The 18,975-nt window shown below is 42.3% G+C and overlaps 1 protein-coding gene and 1 long non-coding RNA gene across 2 annotated transcripts in view; one reads left to right on the top strand and one right to left on the bottom strand.

The window, feature by feature from the left end:
- LOC109955513 (uncharacterized) overlaps positions 1-18,975 on the bottom strand; it is a 142,031-nt gene that overhangs the window by 14,770 nt on the left and 108,286 nt on the right. The window lies entirely within an intron of this gene.
- bnc2 (basonuclin zinc finger protein 2) overlaps positions 1-18,975 on the top strand; it is a 166,577-nt gene that overhangs the window by 117,658 nt on the left and 29,944 nt on the right. Inside the window, 2 exon segments of the mRNA XM_020591748.1 lie at positions 1,694-1,796; positions 4,014-4,249. Coding sequence (XP_020447404.1) covers positions 1,694-1,796; positions 4,014-4,249 — 339 coding nt within the window.

The raw sequence follows: 18,975 nt of genomic DNA, 5'->3' as shown, positions 1-18,975 counted from the left end.
ATAATCTCTGTCTCCTGCCTCATTTGGTGTCAAACAGTGAGTTCGTATGGTTAGAAAGGTGCAATGTTGTGTTTAATCTTGGATTAGCTCACGTTCACTTTGACACCCCCAGGTACAGCACTAATCTGGTTTGCAACACCTTGAGGCGAGCAAGGAGGGATTCTGATAGATTTAATAGCCTTTAGTAGATTATAAGTGAGTGAAGCTTTATATCCTGAATTACAGAATATCGGTGTAATCCACAGACTAGATAATGTCATTTGTGGCTTTCAAATACCTGGATGTGCATTCGAGTCAAAAGTGGTGAGTTTCCTTTGTGAACATAAAGAATTACTGATCATGCATTGACCTCAGCTGTGTGACGTAAAGTGCTGCAGATCCTTTTTGATCTGGAAGTGCTGACTGTTTCTGACATTGTGAAATATAGGCTAGGTTGTTGGCGGAGACATGGACTCCAACCTACGACCTCGTGTGTGCGTGTACATGTGTCAGTGTCACATTACTGTAAGAATGACAATGAGACGATATGGCAAAGCAAATTCAGTGCAGGTTATAAATTCATAAAGATGTAGGCGCTGATAATTAAGGCTCTACAGTGAGGACAAACTGTTGCTTTATCCTTCCTCTTCTTGTCTCTGACAGATAGTCCAACACATGCACCAAATGTAAAATACATAATCCTCATCAGGTGGAACTGCTGTTTATTATGTCGAGTTATTAACGCACAGTGTTATTGTATCCTAACATCAGCCGCAAAATCTGCTGCAGTCTTCCTACAGCTGCAGATTCCCTTTAGGCAGTTTAGGCTGCAGCAGTGTTGGTATCTTTATTCATCAATGTAAGGCTGCTAATGCTTTTTAAGATTCATGTTTCTACTTTCTTTTTTCCCTTTTTACTCCTCTTTTTGCCCTTTTATTCTGCCTGCTTGTTTCTCTATGTCATTCCAAAATTTACAGCTTGCAGCTGCTGTGCTCGCTTGGATGATGCAGCTGAATTCATTCAGTTTCTGTGTACATCATACGTTATCTGCATGCTGTACAATCTCTTGATTGTTTGACATCTTATAGGATCAAATGACCTCCTGTGAAATGTACCTGAATTTTTGGTTAGAGTTTTTAAAAGCCGTTTGTCAGGTTGTATGCCACTGCAGGTGATGCGCTGTGCTGTACTGACTTGCTCTCGTCAAGTCTGGATACTTAACCTCTTGCTACTAAAAGCTTTCTGGGGTCACACTAAGTGCAGCTCCAGTGTTGAGTAATGGAGTCTCAGTCAAAACAAGTTACATTTCTGTGTTTTCAGGAAGGGAAGTCCTTTGTCTGTTCACATGAACTCTGGGAAATACCTGTATGGAAACATAGCTTCACACATTGGAATGAATCATAGTATTTGGGAAATTGAGGGGAGGGGGAGGAGTTACTCTCTGTGGCAATAGCTGCAGCTGTAGGAATGCTCTAAATTACATTTGTCACATTTTTACTGAAACGTTGACAAAATAGTTACATATGAATAAACTTTAACTTTAGGGCTCCGCTGTTCCGCAACAGTCTGTATAATAATTTGTCTGACTGCATTTTTTTTTTTTTTTTTTGTATTTTTGACTGCTAAGCTGATAACTGTTCTTTTGAAACACTCCTTACCTGGGCTCTGATTGACATGGGTTTCCTTCTTATTTTATCATCCTGTGTTTCTATAGGCCATTCGCTGCACACTGGTGAACTGCACGTGCGAATGCTTCCAGCCAGGCAAGATTCACCTACGGACATGTGACCAGTGCAAACATGGCTGGGTAGCTCACGGTAAGAACACTTTACTGTTAGAATGATGGGTTCATTAAATAGAGGGTAAATAAATATGAACTTGTCTGACTCTCATTAAAATGCTTCTTCTTGCTTGGAACAAAAAAAGAGGTCCTGCCCTACATATCTGTCTCTACTGTGTAGAGAATATTAGTGATACAAACTGGATGAATGCAATAGGAGTACATTAGCTAGTTTTCTTTGCTTCTGTAGTTTTCTGTTGCTTTCAGTTTTATTTTTGCAACTTAAAAAACAACAACTATAAGACAGACTGAGAAGTGAGGGACTATACCTTGAGTTTTTTATGTGGCCATAAGAAAGAAGGAGAGGAGGCAAGAAAGTACAAAGAGAAGAAGGAGGGGGAAAAGATAAAAGAAAACACCTGTTTGGCTTGTGTCCGCACAAGAGCAGGCCATGGGCCCTTCAGTGGATCGCGCAGGACCCCACTGACTATTTTTTAATCTCTCCCTCTGAACTGTCAGGCGCCCATCTCTCCTCTCTCCCACTTTTCATTTCATGTCGGCATTGGCAGGGACTCTGACAAGTAGTTCTTCATTTTTTATTATGTTCGTGTCTGGCTGCGCTGTGTATGTCAGGCAAAGCCCTCATCATCAGGGAAAAGTTGTCCCAGGATCAGAGAGAGACAGACCCAACCAGGTGTCACCCAGACAGGCAGGCCAAGAGGGGAGGGAGAATGGGAGTAAGAGGTATGAGGTAAGGGAAGAGAGAGGGATTAAGACAAGGAGGGAGGGATAGAGTTGACCAGGTGTCACCCAGATAGTCAGAGAGGAGAAAGAGATGTGAGAGACAGGGCAATAACAACATCTACCTCCCACTCAAAATGAAGCATTATGAGCAGAGCAGCCATGGATTTTTTTTTTTTGGCCTGTGTTTCATTGCTCAGGCAACATACAGGTTACCCTACTATAACTTATTACTGCTGAAAAGGAGCTGCAGACATTACTCAGGGCCAAAAAAGAGCTCTTTCACCTTCTCTGCAAAGTGTTTTGGGTTTTAAAATGTTATAATCAATGTTTGTTTTTATTTTCAGTTAATATTCCATTAGAAACAATGAACTTCTGAACACCAGTAATAGACAAGACTGTAATTAACAGTACTCGTTCTAGTGAATAGGTGGAAATACAACACTATTTATCATAAAGTATCATATATTAGTTAAGGAATTTAGGCAAGCATTCAACAGAGTGCTGTAGGGATAATGTATTTTTGTAGGCCAGCCCAGAGGTTAGCATCACCCTGGTTCCCTCGACAAAAAGCCAGTGGGATTTTTCCATAGGCTTTTAGATTATTGCAGACAACAAGATCTGTGGCAAACAACAGTTTATGACACTTACACGTTTTTTTTTGCTCAAGATAACCTTCACAAGTGAATGCCACTTTATGATTTTTGAAGCCCAAATATGATCGCCAGAAGTAAAAAGCTACTCCTTTCTCTTAGCGTGACCTGATCTAGCTAGTGATCATGGCTATAGCAGTTAGAACAGTCTGAAAGTGTGCGAGTTTAAAAATAACAAGGCTGTAAAGGTGGGCTGGTCAGTAGATGAGTCTCCGTGTTCTGCGTGGTGATGATGAAATCCCAGACAGCCTCCGTAGTCTCGTTTTGCCAAAAGAAATCCACTGACCTGAAGTGCGAAAATGCTAACTCAGCTCTGGGATTTAGGACCCACTACTACTGCACTCTGTTCTAGTGTGCATTTGTGATAGTTTGTAAGTACAATATGATAACCCATTTAATGTTATTTTGTAATTATAAATATAGATAAATATAGTAGAGGATGGGTACACCAGAAACCAAAGCTGCCATTTGTCTTCTTGCCACATAAACAATTGGAGCCCTTACCTGCTTATCTACAAATAAATAAGATGTAAAAAAATACAATGAGAAATGCACACAGGGTCACAAAAAGGTTAGAGACAAAATAGCGTGTAATGAGGCTTGGGTTTAAGATGGAGACAGAGGAGGCAAATAAAAATGGAGGTGCAGTGTAAATGTGAAAGAGCAAGAGATTAGATTAAAAAGAAAGAATGGCACATAATTACATTAATGTCAGTGTGTTTATCTGATACATATGTTAGTAAGAGCTGGTGCTGACTGTGCAGTAGCCTGTAATGTAAGATTGGAGATGAGAGAGAAAGTTAACGGTGTCTGTCTCTTTGTGCATACTTTCTTTTCCTTCTACTCTTGTCACCACGCAGCTCTGGACAAGCTCAGCACCCAGCACCTCTACCACCCGACCCAGGTGGAGATCGTTCAGTCCAACGTGGTGTTCGACATCAGCAGCCTGATGCTGTATGGCACCCAGGCTGTACCCGTCAGGCTCAAGATCCTTCTCGACCGCCTCTTCTCTGTGCTCAAGCAGGAAGAGGTGCTGCACATCCTGCACGGCCTGGGTTGGACCCTCCGAGACTATGTCAGGGGCTACATACTGCAGGTCAGTGACCGACGAGCACACAAGAGCAGACAGCAGGTGTAAAGCAACATATTGATTTAGAGAAATGTAAAAACCAAGTATTAGCAGTACACTGCTTACACACAGATCCATCCCTGAACGTGTGTTCATATCTGCCTCAAACTGGGGCTCATGCCCGCGGCGATCACTACTTTCTCAACAAGTGTTATCGACAGATTTCGCTGGCATTGCAATTACTTTGAGAGGTACTGATCAAAACCACAATAGTGACAATCTAGGCCACTTCAGTCCCATTGCCCATCCATTTTCTTCACATTTTCCCTCCTGTTACTTCCACTATGGTCTGCCCCTTTTTCTGCCCTGTCAACACTCTGCCCCTCCGCTGGAAAAAGGAAAAGAATAAAAATGTGGAGAAAAATGTCATGCCAGCAAACTACAAAACCACTGTAGTGTGCATCCTCTCTCGATCTGCCCCTCCCACCCTCCCATATAATTGCAGTCAGACACATTTCTCAATCAAAGGTACAGAGGTTTTGGTGTTGAAACCCAAACCAAAGTGTTCCTGAATGAATTAGTTAAGAGTGAATGAACATGTGCATGTGGTTAGTTGTGTGTGTGGGTGCGCATGTGTGTGTGTGTCTGTAGGTTTATCTGTATGTGTATATGGCTTTGTGTTCCAAGAGTGTAAGTGGAACAGCATGGTGAGGAGAGAGTGGTTTGTATGTGAATACAGCTTCTGTGAGTAAAGTGCTCGTAGGTCCAGTTCATTTTTCACATACACACATGCACCTATGTGCGCACATGCACACGCCAACATGCGGTGCGCACACATGCACAGATCTACAGATATTAGTAAATGTCTGCTTGTTTGGGTTTACTACTGGATACATTTTAAATCTCAGAACTGAAAGAGTTCATGTAAATCTAATATAAGACAATGAATAAGTGGCTGAGTTATATTAACATATTCTTATATTAAAACGGTTTCAAATTTTTTATTAGTAAAACAAAATAAAAAGTGCATAAGTGTGACATCTTCAACCGTCTTGTCCAAAACCATAAGATAATTACATTAAAATAATATGAAACACAAACAAGCAGCAGATCTTCACATTTGAGAAGCCAGACTATATTTGCAAATAGCCAACTAATTATCAGTTTGCAAATTAATTTAGTCAAAGAGCAGCTGTTTCAGCTTTAAAAAACTTTCATCATTTAATCTCGGTGTTTGCCCTGACACACCTAAAGTGTCAGAAAGCCTCGCATTAGTAACCACTGGAGTACTGTGGCTCCCATAGTCATAGCCTCTGCGCTTTTATCAGCTGGTTCTAATAGTCAGCTGGTGGGAGCACCATTGCTCAACCGCTCAGCTTCATGTCACGCTACTGGCTAAATCCTCTAGATCTCCTCCGAAAGGCTTCAAAGAGGCCACGGCTGAGCAAAAGCAGCCAGTCACTTAAGGACAGTAAGCAGTCATGGTACGGCCCTATTAGCCTGTAAGTAGCTATGAAATTCAATAATCTTCCACGACCCTCCGGGCAACGCTTTGTGTCAGGGGTGTGTTCCCCACCACTATGCCGTGCCAAATGAGAGACACAATGAGGAGAAGAGTATTGCAGATGATAGATAATAAGTTGTCTTTTTGATATTGATGTCAGGGGACATTATTTGATGATAAATTACTTTACCATAATTCCAGAAGCCAGGCTTTCAAACGCTTGCTTGTACTGATTTAGGATTTGAATAAAAGTGTTTAGGCCACAGGAGTAATCACGTTAATTTTAGTTTTAATGAGCTATGCAATAAATTGCCATAATTATGCAGCAAATACATCCACTTTTTCTGAATTATGTTCTAGTGAAGTCACTATTTACCATACATTTTGCATTTTATTTTGGGCGGCACACCATGAACTTAGTACTACTGTCTATGCTTTTTCTTGCCTAGTTTAGTTATCTAACATTTTCTTTTTCCTTACTAGTATGTCACAATAAAATTTTTTTATTTTCAATGGGAAAAACAATGTATCTACTGTGTGTGTGTGTGTGTGTGCTAACCATATGCAAGAGGTGTGGTTGTCAGAGAGGCCAGGACAGGGATCTGACACCCAAGACACTGATACCTACCCACTACATGTGGTACAGGAAGTACAAGAAGGAGGAAAACAAACACTGTTGGTCAAACGCATAAAAGACTCTGGAAAACACTAGGGCTTCATCTAATTACATAACTAATCATTATCAATTAATCAGCCAATTATTTTCTCCATTAACTGACTGTTTGGTCCATAAAATGTATATATCAACTTTCCAACATCCACAAAGAGTCAGTTTAAATCATGCTTGACAAAGAAAGGCATTAAAATTCTTACATTTGAGAAGCTGGATCCAGGATATGTTTGGAAATTTGGCTTAAAAAGGACTGAAACAATTATCCAAATATTAAAATGGCTGCTGATTAATTTGCTGTCGATTGACTAATCACTGTAGAGAACACATTTCCTCTCTTTCTGTGACACAAATTTATAGGAAGTCTAATCACTAGTCTACAGAATGGAGTAGTTTCATGTTAGAAACAGCAGGTACGTTAAAATCATGTATACATGAGCTACATACACCGCCTTCATGATGCCTTTCGACTGTGATCATTTAGTGAATTGAGTGCCAGCTGAGGTAACAGTCACCCGTAATCATTCCCCAGCCTACTTCTCTTCCTCATCTATGTTCTTGTGATCTAATTCACGTTTGCACATGAGCAAAAACACCTTTGTCTTTAGTGTCTTCTGAGACTTTGAAGCTATAATGAGCGAGTGTGCACTGTGATGCACTCACTGCAGGATTAAGGTGTGTTCAAGGCTGGGCCAGTCACAGCTGTGATTTGTTCTGAATGAGATTTAGCTTTGCAGCCCAGAGTCCCCCGCAGAGCTCAACAAATTCAAAAACCACCACACTACAGAGGACGGCTGAGGAATGTTCAGCTTTATGTAAATATCCTCCGACGTAGTGCGAGCGAGATCAAGGGGAGAGCCAATCAGAGTAATCTTAATTCCAGCGGAAACAGAAGCACAGTTGTTCACTCCTCCGCTCCACCATGTGAAGGAATGTTGAACAAAACGGCATCTGACTTGATCCTCACTTTATGAAGATATTTAACATCTCTTCTGAGGCGCTCACCTGCACTTATTCAGCACACACAGCAGAAGTGATTCTAACTTTATCACTTTAGCATCAATGTATTTAAAGCTACAGTATGTAACTTTTGTCAAATATTTTTGTTGTAGAAATCTGCTCCAAAACTTAAACACTTAATGTGGAGAGGAGCTGTTGAAGCCTCCAGTGACCCAGACTCATTGAACAGCAGTGCAGAAATATCAGCTTCTAAAAGGTTTAGAGTGGAATAGACCTCCAACCAATCTGGGATTTTCAATTATTTCTGCCTGATCAGTAAGTTTTGCTGCATTCTCATTTATTGCAATTTCATAATGACAAATATCTGAAGAGCTGGGCAGAGCGTGGTGGAGCGTAGTAAAGTGTAGTAGAGCGTAATGGAGCAGGGAGAGGCAGTGCAGGGTGGAGCAGAGTGGATTGATTTGGAGATTCATGCTAACGCTACCTTAAGTTACATACTGTAGCTTTAAGAGAACTATCAGTACTAAACTAATAGTACAAATATGCCATCATAGTTTTGTAGTTGAAGTTTAAAAAAGAATAAATCAGTCAGGAGCTGAGATGACCTTTACCCTGCTGTGTTCCCTTGGCCATTCACTGCACAACAAAAGTAAATTCGCCACAGAGGTGTGACTAAATAGGTGTACACAGCAATTTACCTTTGTAATAGGCTCTTTAAACTGAAGAGATTAATCAATAATATTAAAAGCTCATCGGCTTATCAAGTGGTTGGAGTTCTGATTTGTAAAGGAGAGGAATTATACATGACATCAATAACCATCAAAATGAACGGCTGCCTTTCTTTCGCTCTCTCTTTTCATTTATCCAACCATTTGTAGCCTGATGTTCAGTCCACACACTGCTCCCTTATACTATAGCATTACCACAACTGTCCACCAGCAAATTTACACGTAGACTCACTATAGTATTTCCATATATTTCACTTGTATTTTGTGGCATTCATATAGATGGCAAAGTAAGAATTTCATTGTACAGGGAAACACGTTTCCTAACTGTGCATATGACAAATAAACACTTTGACCTTTGACCTTGATATACAAATATATTTCTGCAGGCTTATGTGCTCACGTGACCATACTTCCATTCAAAAGCAGGTCTTGTTCTCAGTAAACATAATCTCAAAGTAAGACAAGCCAGAACAAAATAAGTCCCTGTCATCACATCCACGAGCGTTGTAGTCTGAAGGTTTTTTAATGACCTTTGCAATACCTCTTACCACTAGATGGCTTGTGTGCTGTGAAATACTCCACAAGGAGTTTCTACTGAAAAATTTCAGCCCACTTTAGAAAATTGTTGTTTAAGATCTGCTGCTCTTTTTGCTCCTTTTACTCTTTTATCACAGCTCACAACAGCATAGTTAACAGATGTCTTATCTGTGCAAAAGTGTTCATTGTCTTTTGCCACAGTGTCAGACAAAAATGTACATGTATAGCTTACACGTTTAACAAGAATATAAAAAATAACAAGCAGCAGGAAGTAGAATTTTGCTGTTGACAGATCTTTGACATCTTTTCATGGACAAACTAAACAGCCAAACTTCAAGCCTGAATCATTTTAACATTATCTAATTATTATTTTTAAAGCTTGTATGAGTATAAGTCAAAGACATCGAGAGAAACTTTGTGCAGAGCAAGATCCAAAAGCATTAAATCACCAATTTTAAAGCTACAATGTTTCCATCTGATAGTGACAGCTTAAAGTTATGCGTTTATATCTGTGTGTAATTTTTTGCCATCCTTCATCCTGCTTTATGTTTCTACTATTTCTCCCCTATCCCCCTGACTTCAAGTTCAACCCAAGGCAATATGTGAACAACACAGACACATTTATTCATTGCCAAAATTCCTTGCCCTTCACTTTGGCAGGACTTCTACCTTCTCCACTCCTCTGCCCTTCATCCTTTTCTCCCTCCCTCCCACCTTCTACTCATCCCTCTCTCCTGTCCTCTCCCATGGCTGTTTCCAGACAGACCCGCGGCCAATGCGCACCAGATGCCCCCCTCACTCCACCCCATCCCATAGCCTGTCACTGCTCACTCCACTGTTCGATACCAACAGATGGAATTGCTATCAGCGCTGGCTTGTCTCTGTCTCAGCCTCTGTCTCCCACACTCCACACTGTCTATTCTGCCTTCCTTTTCCTTCTCCCTTACCAAGTGAAAAATAATGAGCAGAGAGAGAGAATGAGTGGAAAGAAAAAGAGAGAGAGAGAGATGCAGTGTTTGCAGCCAACATATGGGCCAAAGCTCAGGGTTTTCCTGAGCGACATTCTCAGTAATGTTCTGTCCTTGTAGAACATTGGGCTGCCTCCGCTTTTATGAGATGTGGTTTTCCTGACTCCACACGGTTTCCAGGAGACCCAGATGGAACCGCTAACAACCCCCACCGCCGCCACGCAACCACACACACACACACACACACAACACACACAGACAGCCTTAACCCTAATTGCGCGCACACTCAGAGGAATGCTTGTTCAAACTATCAGGCACACACACAGCCACAAAATCACACTCACCTTTCAGTGTGGGGTTTTATTTTAGTGGCAGGAGGGTGTGCACACTAAAAATATTCTCCTCACATTTTTTGTTATTTATCCACTTATTTGGTAAATATAATTTTTCTAATGAGTATGTACACTGGAAGCAGAGTTTTTTTAATGTTTGAGGCTGCAGGGGGGCTGTGCTCTTAATAAAACAAACTTGTGACTGTAATGTTGTACATGTGTACTTACACATGTGGAATATGAGATGTAATTACATGGATTAGGGTACAACAGTGTTTGTGTAAGACAGGAAACCATTTCCAGTTGCAGGTGGGTCCTGAGGTCTTAGTGAAGGTACCACTCGGCTTCTCTATGGTGGTTTAGAAAGATATTTATTGAGTTAGAGTCACATTTCAAAATTTCTGTCTTTATTCCTTTCCATCTACCTTGCTGCACTCCCCGTCTCCATTTTCTGTCTCTCACTCTGTCAACTCTGAAGGTCACTATATCTCTTGATCTTTGCCTGAGAAACTTCCATTTTAGGTAGTCAGGCTCCATGCAGCAACATTTTTGGACACTATCCCCGTCTCCAGTCTCCTCCATACAGCACACTTGTAACTTCTATTTTCCTCCTGTCCTCCTCTCTGCCCTCCATCACCTCCCAGTGCCTCCCGTTCTCTCAGAACCTGTTTTCTGTTATCACTACTTAATGCCTCACCCTGGGAGATGGACGGGGGAGAAAGCATTCTCCTAAGGTGGAAATTCTTATGTTCATATGGTTATAATTTGGTGGAGAGGTCAGGCTCGAGCTTTGCTGGAAGGCTTACGCTTGGCTCTGCGCTGGCCGTGCTGGGCTCCAAACACTTCAAAGAGGGCCGGTGTACTGAATCAAGGTGATTCTCTTACCGCACCCCAACCCCGCACACACACGCACACACACTTGTCCTCCCTAGTGCTCCTAAGGGTGTCTTCTCCCTTATTCTCACTTTCTCACTTCTAAGTAAGAGATAAAAGGACGTGATTTCAGATTACATGATCAGTGAGAGAAAGGCAGCACAGCGTTATCAGCAAGGCATTAAAACCTTAGTTTAACTTTACATTATAAAATACTGTTTTGACAACAAACAAATATTAAATCCAAAATATGATACATCTAAAAATCATGTTTTTTAGCCATAAGCCTCCCCACTGTCACTGTTCACAGCTTGCAAAGCTCACAGCCAGCTGCTTACACAAGTCCTGCTCATGCCAAATCTTCAGTCCCTTGCTTTTGAATCCTGAACTCAAGCCTCAAATGAATTCAAGCTGGAGAAGCAAGGTTATGAGAAGGCTACATTGTATGCAGGAATTTGGGACATAATTCCCCTTATATTGGATTTGCATGGTAGTGTGGTGGATTCAACGATGTTGTCATATGTTGTCATTTTCATAAGCTGCGGCAAGTTTAAAACTGAGAAATTGTGAAGTCATTGTTTTTAGGTTTAATAATACATGCATTCTCTTTAATGAGCAAAAGTGCTCTTGTTTTTCTGTCTACTTGTATTTATTTATGTCGGCTGAATGTTACTGATCCATTTACACAGATAGACTAAGATAAGAGATGGCGCCGCGTGAGTGGCAGTGAGTCCCTGCAGCTTTGTTCCTTGTTGTGATAGACTAAGATGTTTGAAGTAATACCAATACTACAGAAGCAGGACAGACGTGTGTACTGTAATTGCTACTGCATGGTTATACTGTGTTTGTGTGTCATCTATTTTAATCTTTTTATCATCCCAATGTCATTTTCACACTTTCTATTGGTTTAATGTCATTTGGCCCTACTTTATATTTCCTAATCTGCCCATATGTTGTCATTTTCAGCCTCTCACAGCTTCACTTGTCCAATACCTCTCTTGCCATCTCTCACTTACCTCCAGAAAACTAAGAATGCTTTCTCAGTGTGTGTACTCTGGACTCAGCTCCTGTGAACTATAGCTGCGTTATTTATCTTTACATGTTGGCAGAAAGTGAGATCACAGCAGCAACACTTTGATGTGCTCTTCTCTTTCTCTCTCGTAGCTACTCATATCAAACACTTGAACTTTCTGCCTCATAAATGTTAGTGGAACCTTTTTTTTTTTACAAACTGCATACACATACAGTAAATACAGACAATATACAGTGAAAAACAAGTGTCCTGTGCTAGTACAAATAGCCTAGTCTTTTATTAAAAGAGTCACTCATTAAAAACATCATTTTTGACTTGAATGCTATTATAAGCAGGGAAGGCCAGCAGCTCAAACACTGTCTAGGATCGTGGCTGCTGTATCACAGATTGTGATGAAGTTTCAGTACATGTTGCAGTTTCTTCTCAATAGATATTTAAGTAATTATTTCACATTCAGAAATTCCTTTAGTGCATCCATGACATGCATGGAGGCCATATGTATATTTCAAAATGTTATTTTAACTTAAGACGTGTGACCAAGTTTATGGTAAACACATTCAGGAGTGAGCATATGACAAATATGTGTGTGTGTGTGTGTGTATGTGTGTGTGCGTGCATGGCTGATCTAATAAAACCTGAGTGGGGAGTTTACATGCTGTGCAGGGCAAACATGGGGAGTGCAAATGACATGGTCAGGTCTAGGTCTCCCATGGGATCCCAGTAGGGATTTGATCAAACAATACTCAGGTAGGCTACACACACACACGCACGGTATATGAGCGCCACCTTCTTACCCATTTCCCTCTCAGATCCCCATGATAAAGCTGACTTCAAAGCCTAATAGCCGATCCTACAGCTTTATCTATGATGCTGGCTTGATTCGCTGGCTGCATCTCTTCCCATGGCCCCCACCACACCCCAACACACACACACACACACTCCCTTTTATTCACTTTCTATAAGTGAGAAAAGCAGCTCTCCTTGTCCACCTCGTGGTGTCTCCAAATCTAAGTGAAGAAAAGGGGCCACCAGTGCTTTTCTTCTCCCCTTTAAGCTCCGCTGGTATGTCATAGTTAGAATAAAAAAGAATATTCTGCCTGTATTAAACAGGGCAGCCCGCCGTCTTTCTCCACATCCCTTCTGAACGCCCTTGTTCCGGCTCACCCACTTCATGTGATATGCACTACAGTGATCAGTGTAATGGGATCTCTGGTTCTCTCACTGCACATTTGCCTTTCTCTTTTTACCCAGTGTCCATGCCCAGAGAGAATTCCCTCACCGGGTCCTCCCTGACGCCCTGATGCAGCTGGAGCTTCCCATGCGATGCTCATACAGTCAGCTGTGCTCCCTAATTGAAACTGGGAATCTGCCAGCCTGCTTATCTGGAATTTTTATTTACCTCAACCAGGCTCTGCCCTCTTTACTATTTCAAAGAGTGCCATGTTATAATTACCTCCTCAAACAGAATCCCTCTCTCCTTCTGCTGGCATCCCTCACTTCATATACCCTTTTACATAAGTTATACTATCCTGTCTCGCCTGCACTGGAAGGAGGAAATGGCTTTTGAATTCTGAAGTGGCTTTTCAGGGGATACGGGGATTTGTTGTTGCAGAGGGAAATTGAATTTTACTTCAAGGTCAACGACACTAATGACAGTGTGGCAAGGTGTTGATCTCGAGTAGTACCGGTTTGTCTAGCAGCATCCCACTGTATCGATCCACATGAGAGATTCTAGTGCTGAATTGATTGTCGTACTGAATTGTTTGGGAGTGTGGTGGAAATCACTAGTATTGTAAGCTGTGATTTGGGACTGTAGGCAGTCTCAGGGGACCAGTGTGTGTAGATAGAAAAAGAAACAACTGTTTAATACCAGAAGAATGAGAATCTTCTAAAACGAGTACAAATCTATATCTACAGTACCCACAGATACATGTCTCACTCTGCTCCCCCACATTATGACTAATGCTTAATATAACCACTGAAAGTATACATACACTAAATACCACTTGAGAAGCCCAAGGCGTGCACAGACACTGTCACATCCCTACTCAGGCTCAAAGATACACCCACAGAGTGAGAATCACTTTCATGATTCACTGCTGCTTGTATGCAAGATAATTTGTTATAGGTAGGTGCCCTGCAGTGTGAGAGAATGTGTGTCACTTTCCCGACAAATGGAAACATTTAGACACTGAAGTGTGTCCTGAGGTGAGAGCTGTAGAAGCTCTCACTCATAAAGTAGCAGGGAGGCAGTCTGTGGAGGAAATGAGCTAGGCAGACTGGTGGAGGGAGAGGAGCGTGACACATGCTAAAGGACCTCACACACACTTAATACTGCAGAAACACACACATGCCGGTGAACCACACACTGGTGACTGCTGTGATTGTGCTTTGCACCACGTCTGTCGCTGTCTCATTTTTCACCAATGGCCCCAGCTGTGTTTGACTTCCTGTGTTTCTACGTGATGCTGCGGTATCATTGGCAGGAGGACACAGCCTGTACTGTACCGCCGTGTTGTGTGGTAGCGGTTAAAAAGTTAACTGACCCCATCATGAACCAACAGCAGTGCTGAGACACCTGTGGAAGTTCACCACAGAATGTAAAATAATGTGGGATGGTTGCTGAAATGTAATTGAGTTTCTCAGTTTAGACTTGAACCTATACTTCAAACAGGGAATGTTGAGGTTTTTTTTAAACAAGTCAACGCTGCACCAACTCACTAGCATGTTGTACAGCCCATCCCTTATGCCTCTTTTCTCTTTGCACTTTCCTTATCCTCTCTCTCTCTGATGTGTTGTGCATGAGTGCCTTTATTAAGCTGGATGACCTGTCATGCAGGTTTGAGGAGGAGGTGATGACTACCCCTGCCCTCCACCCATCCTCATTCTCTCTCTCTCTCTCTCTCCTTCCCTCTGGTCTAAAGAAAGACACTACCTCTCCTCTAACAATCGGTCTGGGTTCACTTCACCTCAGACAGGAGAGAAGAGCAGTGTGAAGCAGCGGGGGTAGTGGTGATGAGGAGGGGAAGTGAAGTCTCAGTGTGAAAGCAAAGCCATGTACTTCACTGAGAAGAGCCCAAGAAACTTCAAAGCCAGTTGCATTACATCGTAAGTCAGGCTATTTTTGATGGTGATTAGTATTAGCATGCGCTGAAAGCTTAAAGACATTTTGTTCATTTGTTTGTTTTTACTCCCAGCCATGCCAATAAACAATCAGTGCATTAAGCGGCACGCAAATGGAATCAATTCATCCAGTTTTGCGCAGATGAGTGCAGAAAACGAGGCGTGAAGCCGTCGCTCTCTGTGTTTGGAGTGGCTAATTAGGAGCCCATTACAGGGCTTCTCAGCGTGGTGCTATTCTGAATGTTTATTCTCTAAGGTGAAAGAGAGCGCAAAAGAAAGAAAAGGGGGCTAATAGTAGTAATAAATGGAAACCTAACATAGACACACACACACACATGCGGCCTTGGTGAATGCCAGCCCCAGGGCCTCCTACAAAAAGGACTCTTGTAAAAGTTGGGGAAAAAAGGAAAATCTACCAGCACCGTGCATATGCTTGGCTCTGTCTTCTTAAAGACAGTCTTATTAAATGGGTGAGTGGCTGAGAACTGGGACCACCAAGTGAGCCATGCTGTCACTGGCACAACGCTCTGCGGGTTGAGTGCCGCAGGCGTAGACAGGATATGATATAGAGTCACCAGAAATGATGATTTAACATTAGATGATGCACCGCTTCACAGTACTCACTGCTCCGCCTGCCAGTGGCATTTCTAGGACTTTTCCTATAGTGCTGGGTTGTGTCGTAGAAGATACAGCGCTAAGTTATAGCCTACCGCAGCTCTCCCTCAGAAGTGTGTGTGTGTGTGCATGTGATGGAAGGAAAACGGAGTGATAAAACAAAGATGACAGGGCCTTCGGAAGGGGGAGGATCAGCAGACTGCTACAGGTGACTGACCTCAGCAAGCACACACACATGCATGCAGGATAACCACATGCTAACACACACATTCAGGCATAGGCACAAGTACTTGTGGCATGTTCTCCTCTGTGTTGTCTCTACCTAACCTGTGATTTATGCTGTGCGTGTGTGTGTGTACATGTGCACACAACTAAGTATTACTCTCTCTCATCTTCAGGATCTAAGGCTTGATGCCAGCCAGTGTTTTAGTGCCAGGCACTGCCTTATCACCTCCCCTGCACTGACACACACACATACTTGCAGTCTTACTCACATGTGCTCTTTAAACAATCCTGTTGCAAGAGTTTGTGCACAGGCACTCACACACAGTCGTACATAATGATCTACCCTCCACATAAACAAAGATAAGAGCAGGAACGCTCAACACAAGGCCCCAAGAGATTCAAAGCTATTACTGGGAGACCACAGTCGCGTGGCTGCGTGTATGTGTGTGTGCACTCATGTTTGTGTTTATGTGGTGCCAGTTGCTGAACAGACTTCTTGGAAAAGCAGCTGAGTTTTGTGTGTCACTGCCATTTTGCAGCACTAACCACTGCTAAATGCATAACAGGAGACTGGCAATGGTGGTGTGAGATGTTAAACTCCTCTCTGACTTTCTGTCAAGAACTTTGCCAGAAGTTGTCACGGCACAGAGATTAAAAAGTGAACTAACGATATAACCACAGCAAGTCACTGAACAATGTGCCAAAGGGCCCTGACAATTTGACAATGACTGTCAGCACCAGTGTCTTGCATTAAGCATTGAATCACACCTTTGTCGAGCGGCGCAGCCTATTTAGGTATGGGGTGTGTTGTCTCCGTCTTGATCCCTGACAAAAATCCAGTCTGTTGAGGTGACACAGTACAAAGCGTTTTCCCACTTTGCCAAACTGACAAACCTAATTACTGTGGTGAAATTCCTGGGATCAGTCCTAGATCAAGTCTCCTTAGTACTGTGAGCTGCACACCCAGTGTCCCTCAGGAGAGGAATTTCTTCAGATACCATTGATTTCCCAGATTCCCAGGTCTGAACACTGAACATGTCTCAGAGCTTTGTAATTACTTACTGAAATTCTCATAATGTTAGCTCGAGGTTTATAGCAATTACAGGGTACAAAATATACACATTGCCTGATGAGTGTGGTGAAATTTCACCTGTTTGTTGTCTTAAGATCTATGGCTCAACATGCCATTTATTAACGTTTTTACAGGCCTATATTCAACAAAACAATCAGCCTGTTTTCAACGCTGTATGATTTGAAAGCTAAAAATAGGCCACTTCAGACAGCGTTTCTCTGGCTGAGGGACAGAAATTCACCTTTGTGTAACAGTGGAAGGAACTCCTCAGCATAATGACCACATCAGCGAGTCCTTTTTTTCTGTTGTTATCAGAGTATAGGCCCAGCCACGTTCTCCCTTTATGGGCATGTTTTGCTAATCTTGCTACTGGCCCCTACTTTTTAAATCAAAACAGGTGTTGCACTTATAACGCAATCTTGTATTAGTGCAAGCTCAAACTCCTCTGAGACTGTTTTTTCTTTGCGGATTCCTTTCTTAGCAACGGGACCTACACCTACTTTCATATGAGCTAGAAACTTGAGAACAAGAGTCATTAAAGCTATTTTGAAATGTAATTTTAAGATGAACTTTCTGAGGTCAGGTGTACTTGTTAAAAGACATGTTGATCCTTCAAAATCAATGAGGACTTCATGTACTGACACTAAACCAGTCAAGAAAAAAGTCAAGTCCAGTGTGAGTCACAACTCATCACTTCTGTTGCCATTCACTGTGTTGGCACGTAGGTGAGTTTTATTGTCTGCCTTAAAATAAAAGCAATACAAAGTAAAAATCAATCTGGCACAAGACCCAGCACAAGGTTTCAGCTTTGGTCCCCTCAGCCACGCTCCTCTCTGCCTTTGCTTCTATTTTCATGTCTATGGAAAGAGAGATTAAAGGGAGGCCATAGCTCAACCCCAAAGAATTGCCATCATTCAAAGAGGAGCAGTGCCAAGCTCCTCGCTCTCCCCTGTTCTTTTCTTCTGCCTCTGTATGCGTTGGATACACAACATCCCCTGGTGCTCTTTGGCCCTTCTTTTCATCCTCAACCCGTTCAAGCACACATCATACTCATGATTTACCGCCATCCACTCCTGTGTGTCTGCCTGTATGCATGCGTGTAAGTAAATGTGTGCACACATGATCTGTGTGCATGGCAGCGGCCACATCAAATACACCAAAGCAATGCTCCTGTGACATTACCCCCATCCATTCTCATTCTTCCATAGCGATTCCAATACAAAAAAGTCAACATTTCAAAACCTGAAAAAGTTAATAAATAAAAGTAAAGGCCGACTACATCTGGCACGATGTCTGTACATAAGGTTTCCAAGTATGCGTCTGGGGAGGAGATCTGGTGGGACGAAGCCCGAGTCGGCTTGGAAGCAGTAGAAACGGATGTCACTCTGGAAATTTATACAGTGCGGTTCAGGGAGCAACGGCTGTAAATTGACAAGTGATGCTTGTGAGCAGTGTTACCCGTCTGTTTCCCTTTCTCTCATCTTCTATCTTTTTTCCACTCATCTGTTCTTCTCTCAGCGTAGCTGTTACTTCTTACATCTGTGCCCGCCCCGAGCGTTATTGTTAACGGATGAGAGAGAGAAAAAAAAAAACAAGCCAGATGAATTGGCGGGGGGGAGAGACGTGGGAGAAAATAATGCATATTCCCCCTGTGACATGAAACAGTGACAGACAAAAAAAAAATGTGAGGTACATCTGAAACCAATATCTTTAATCTCTGAGTAAAAACAGTGATAGTTTTGTTTTTTTTTATTAAAAAAAAAGCCTGACAAAAGCAACTATATTCTGGGTTGTCCTGGTGTCATGGTAAATTCTGACTGGAGACCTTTGTTGCATGCGATACCCCAAACCTCCTCCTTAAACAGTACATAATATGCCGCTACACAGCATCATGCCGCTCTGTGTGGAGAGTGTTGCAGGAGTTTGTGGAGGGCCACAGAACTGTGGTCAGATAACTGAGCCGCAGTCTGAGAATTTTTTTTTTACAGCCTAAAGTGAACCACTCTGAGGGAGTGAAGTGTGCTGGTTTGTACTGCCTCACCGTGCAAGTCAGTGCTCACCCTGCCTGGGCAATGTTCAGCAATGACATCTGGTAGACTGCTTTTCTCCCACG

The sequence above is a fragment of the Monopterus albus genome, unplaced genomic scaffold, assembly GCF_001952655.1.
Source record: "Monopterus albus unplaced genomic scaffold, M_albus_1.0 scaffold15.1, whole genome shotgun sequence".
Classification (NCBI taxonomy): Eukaryota; Metazoa; Chordata; class Actinopteri; order Synbranchiformes; family Synbranchidae; genus Monopterus; species Monopterus albus.
The sequence above is the reverse complement of the archived record's forward strand: the minus strand, read 5'-3'. Positions and strand labels throughout refer to the sequence as shown.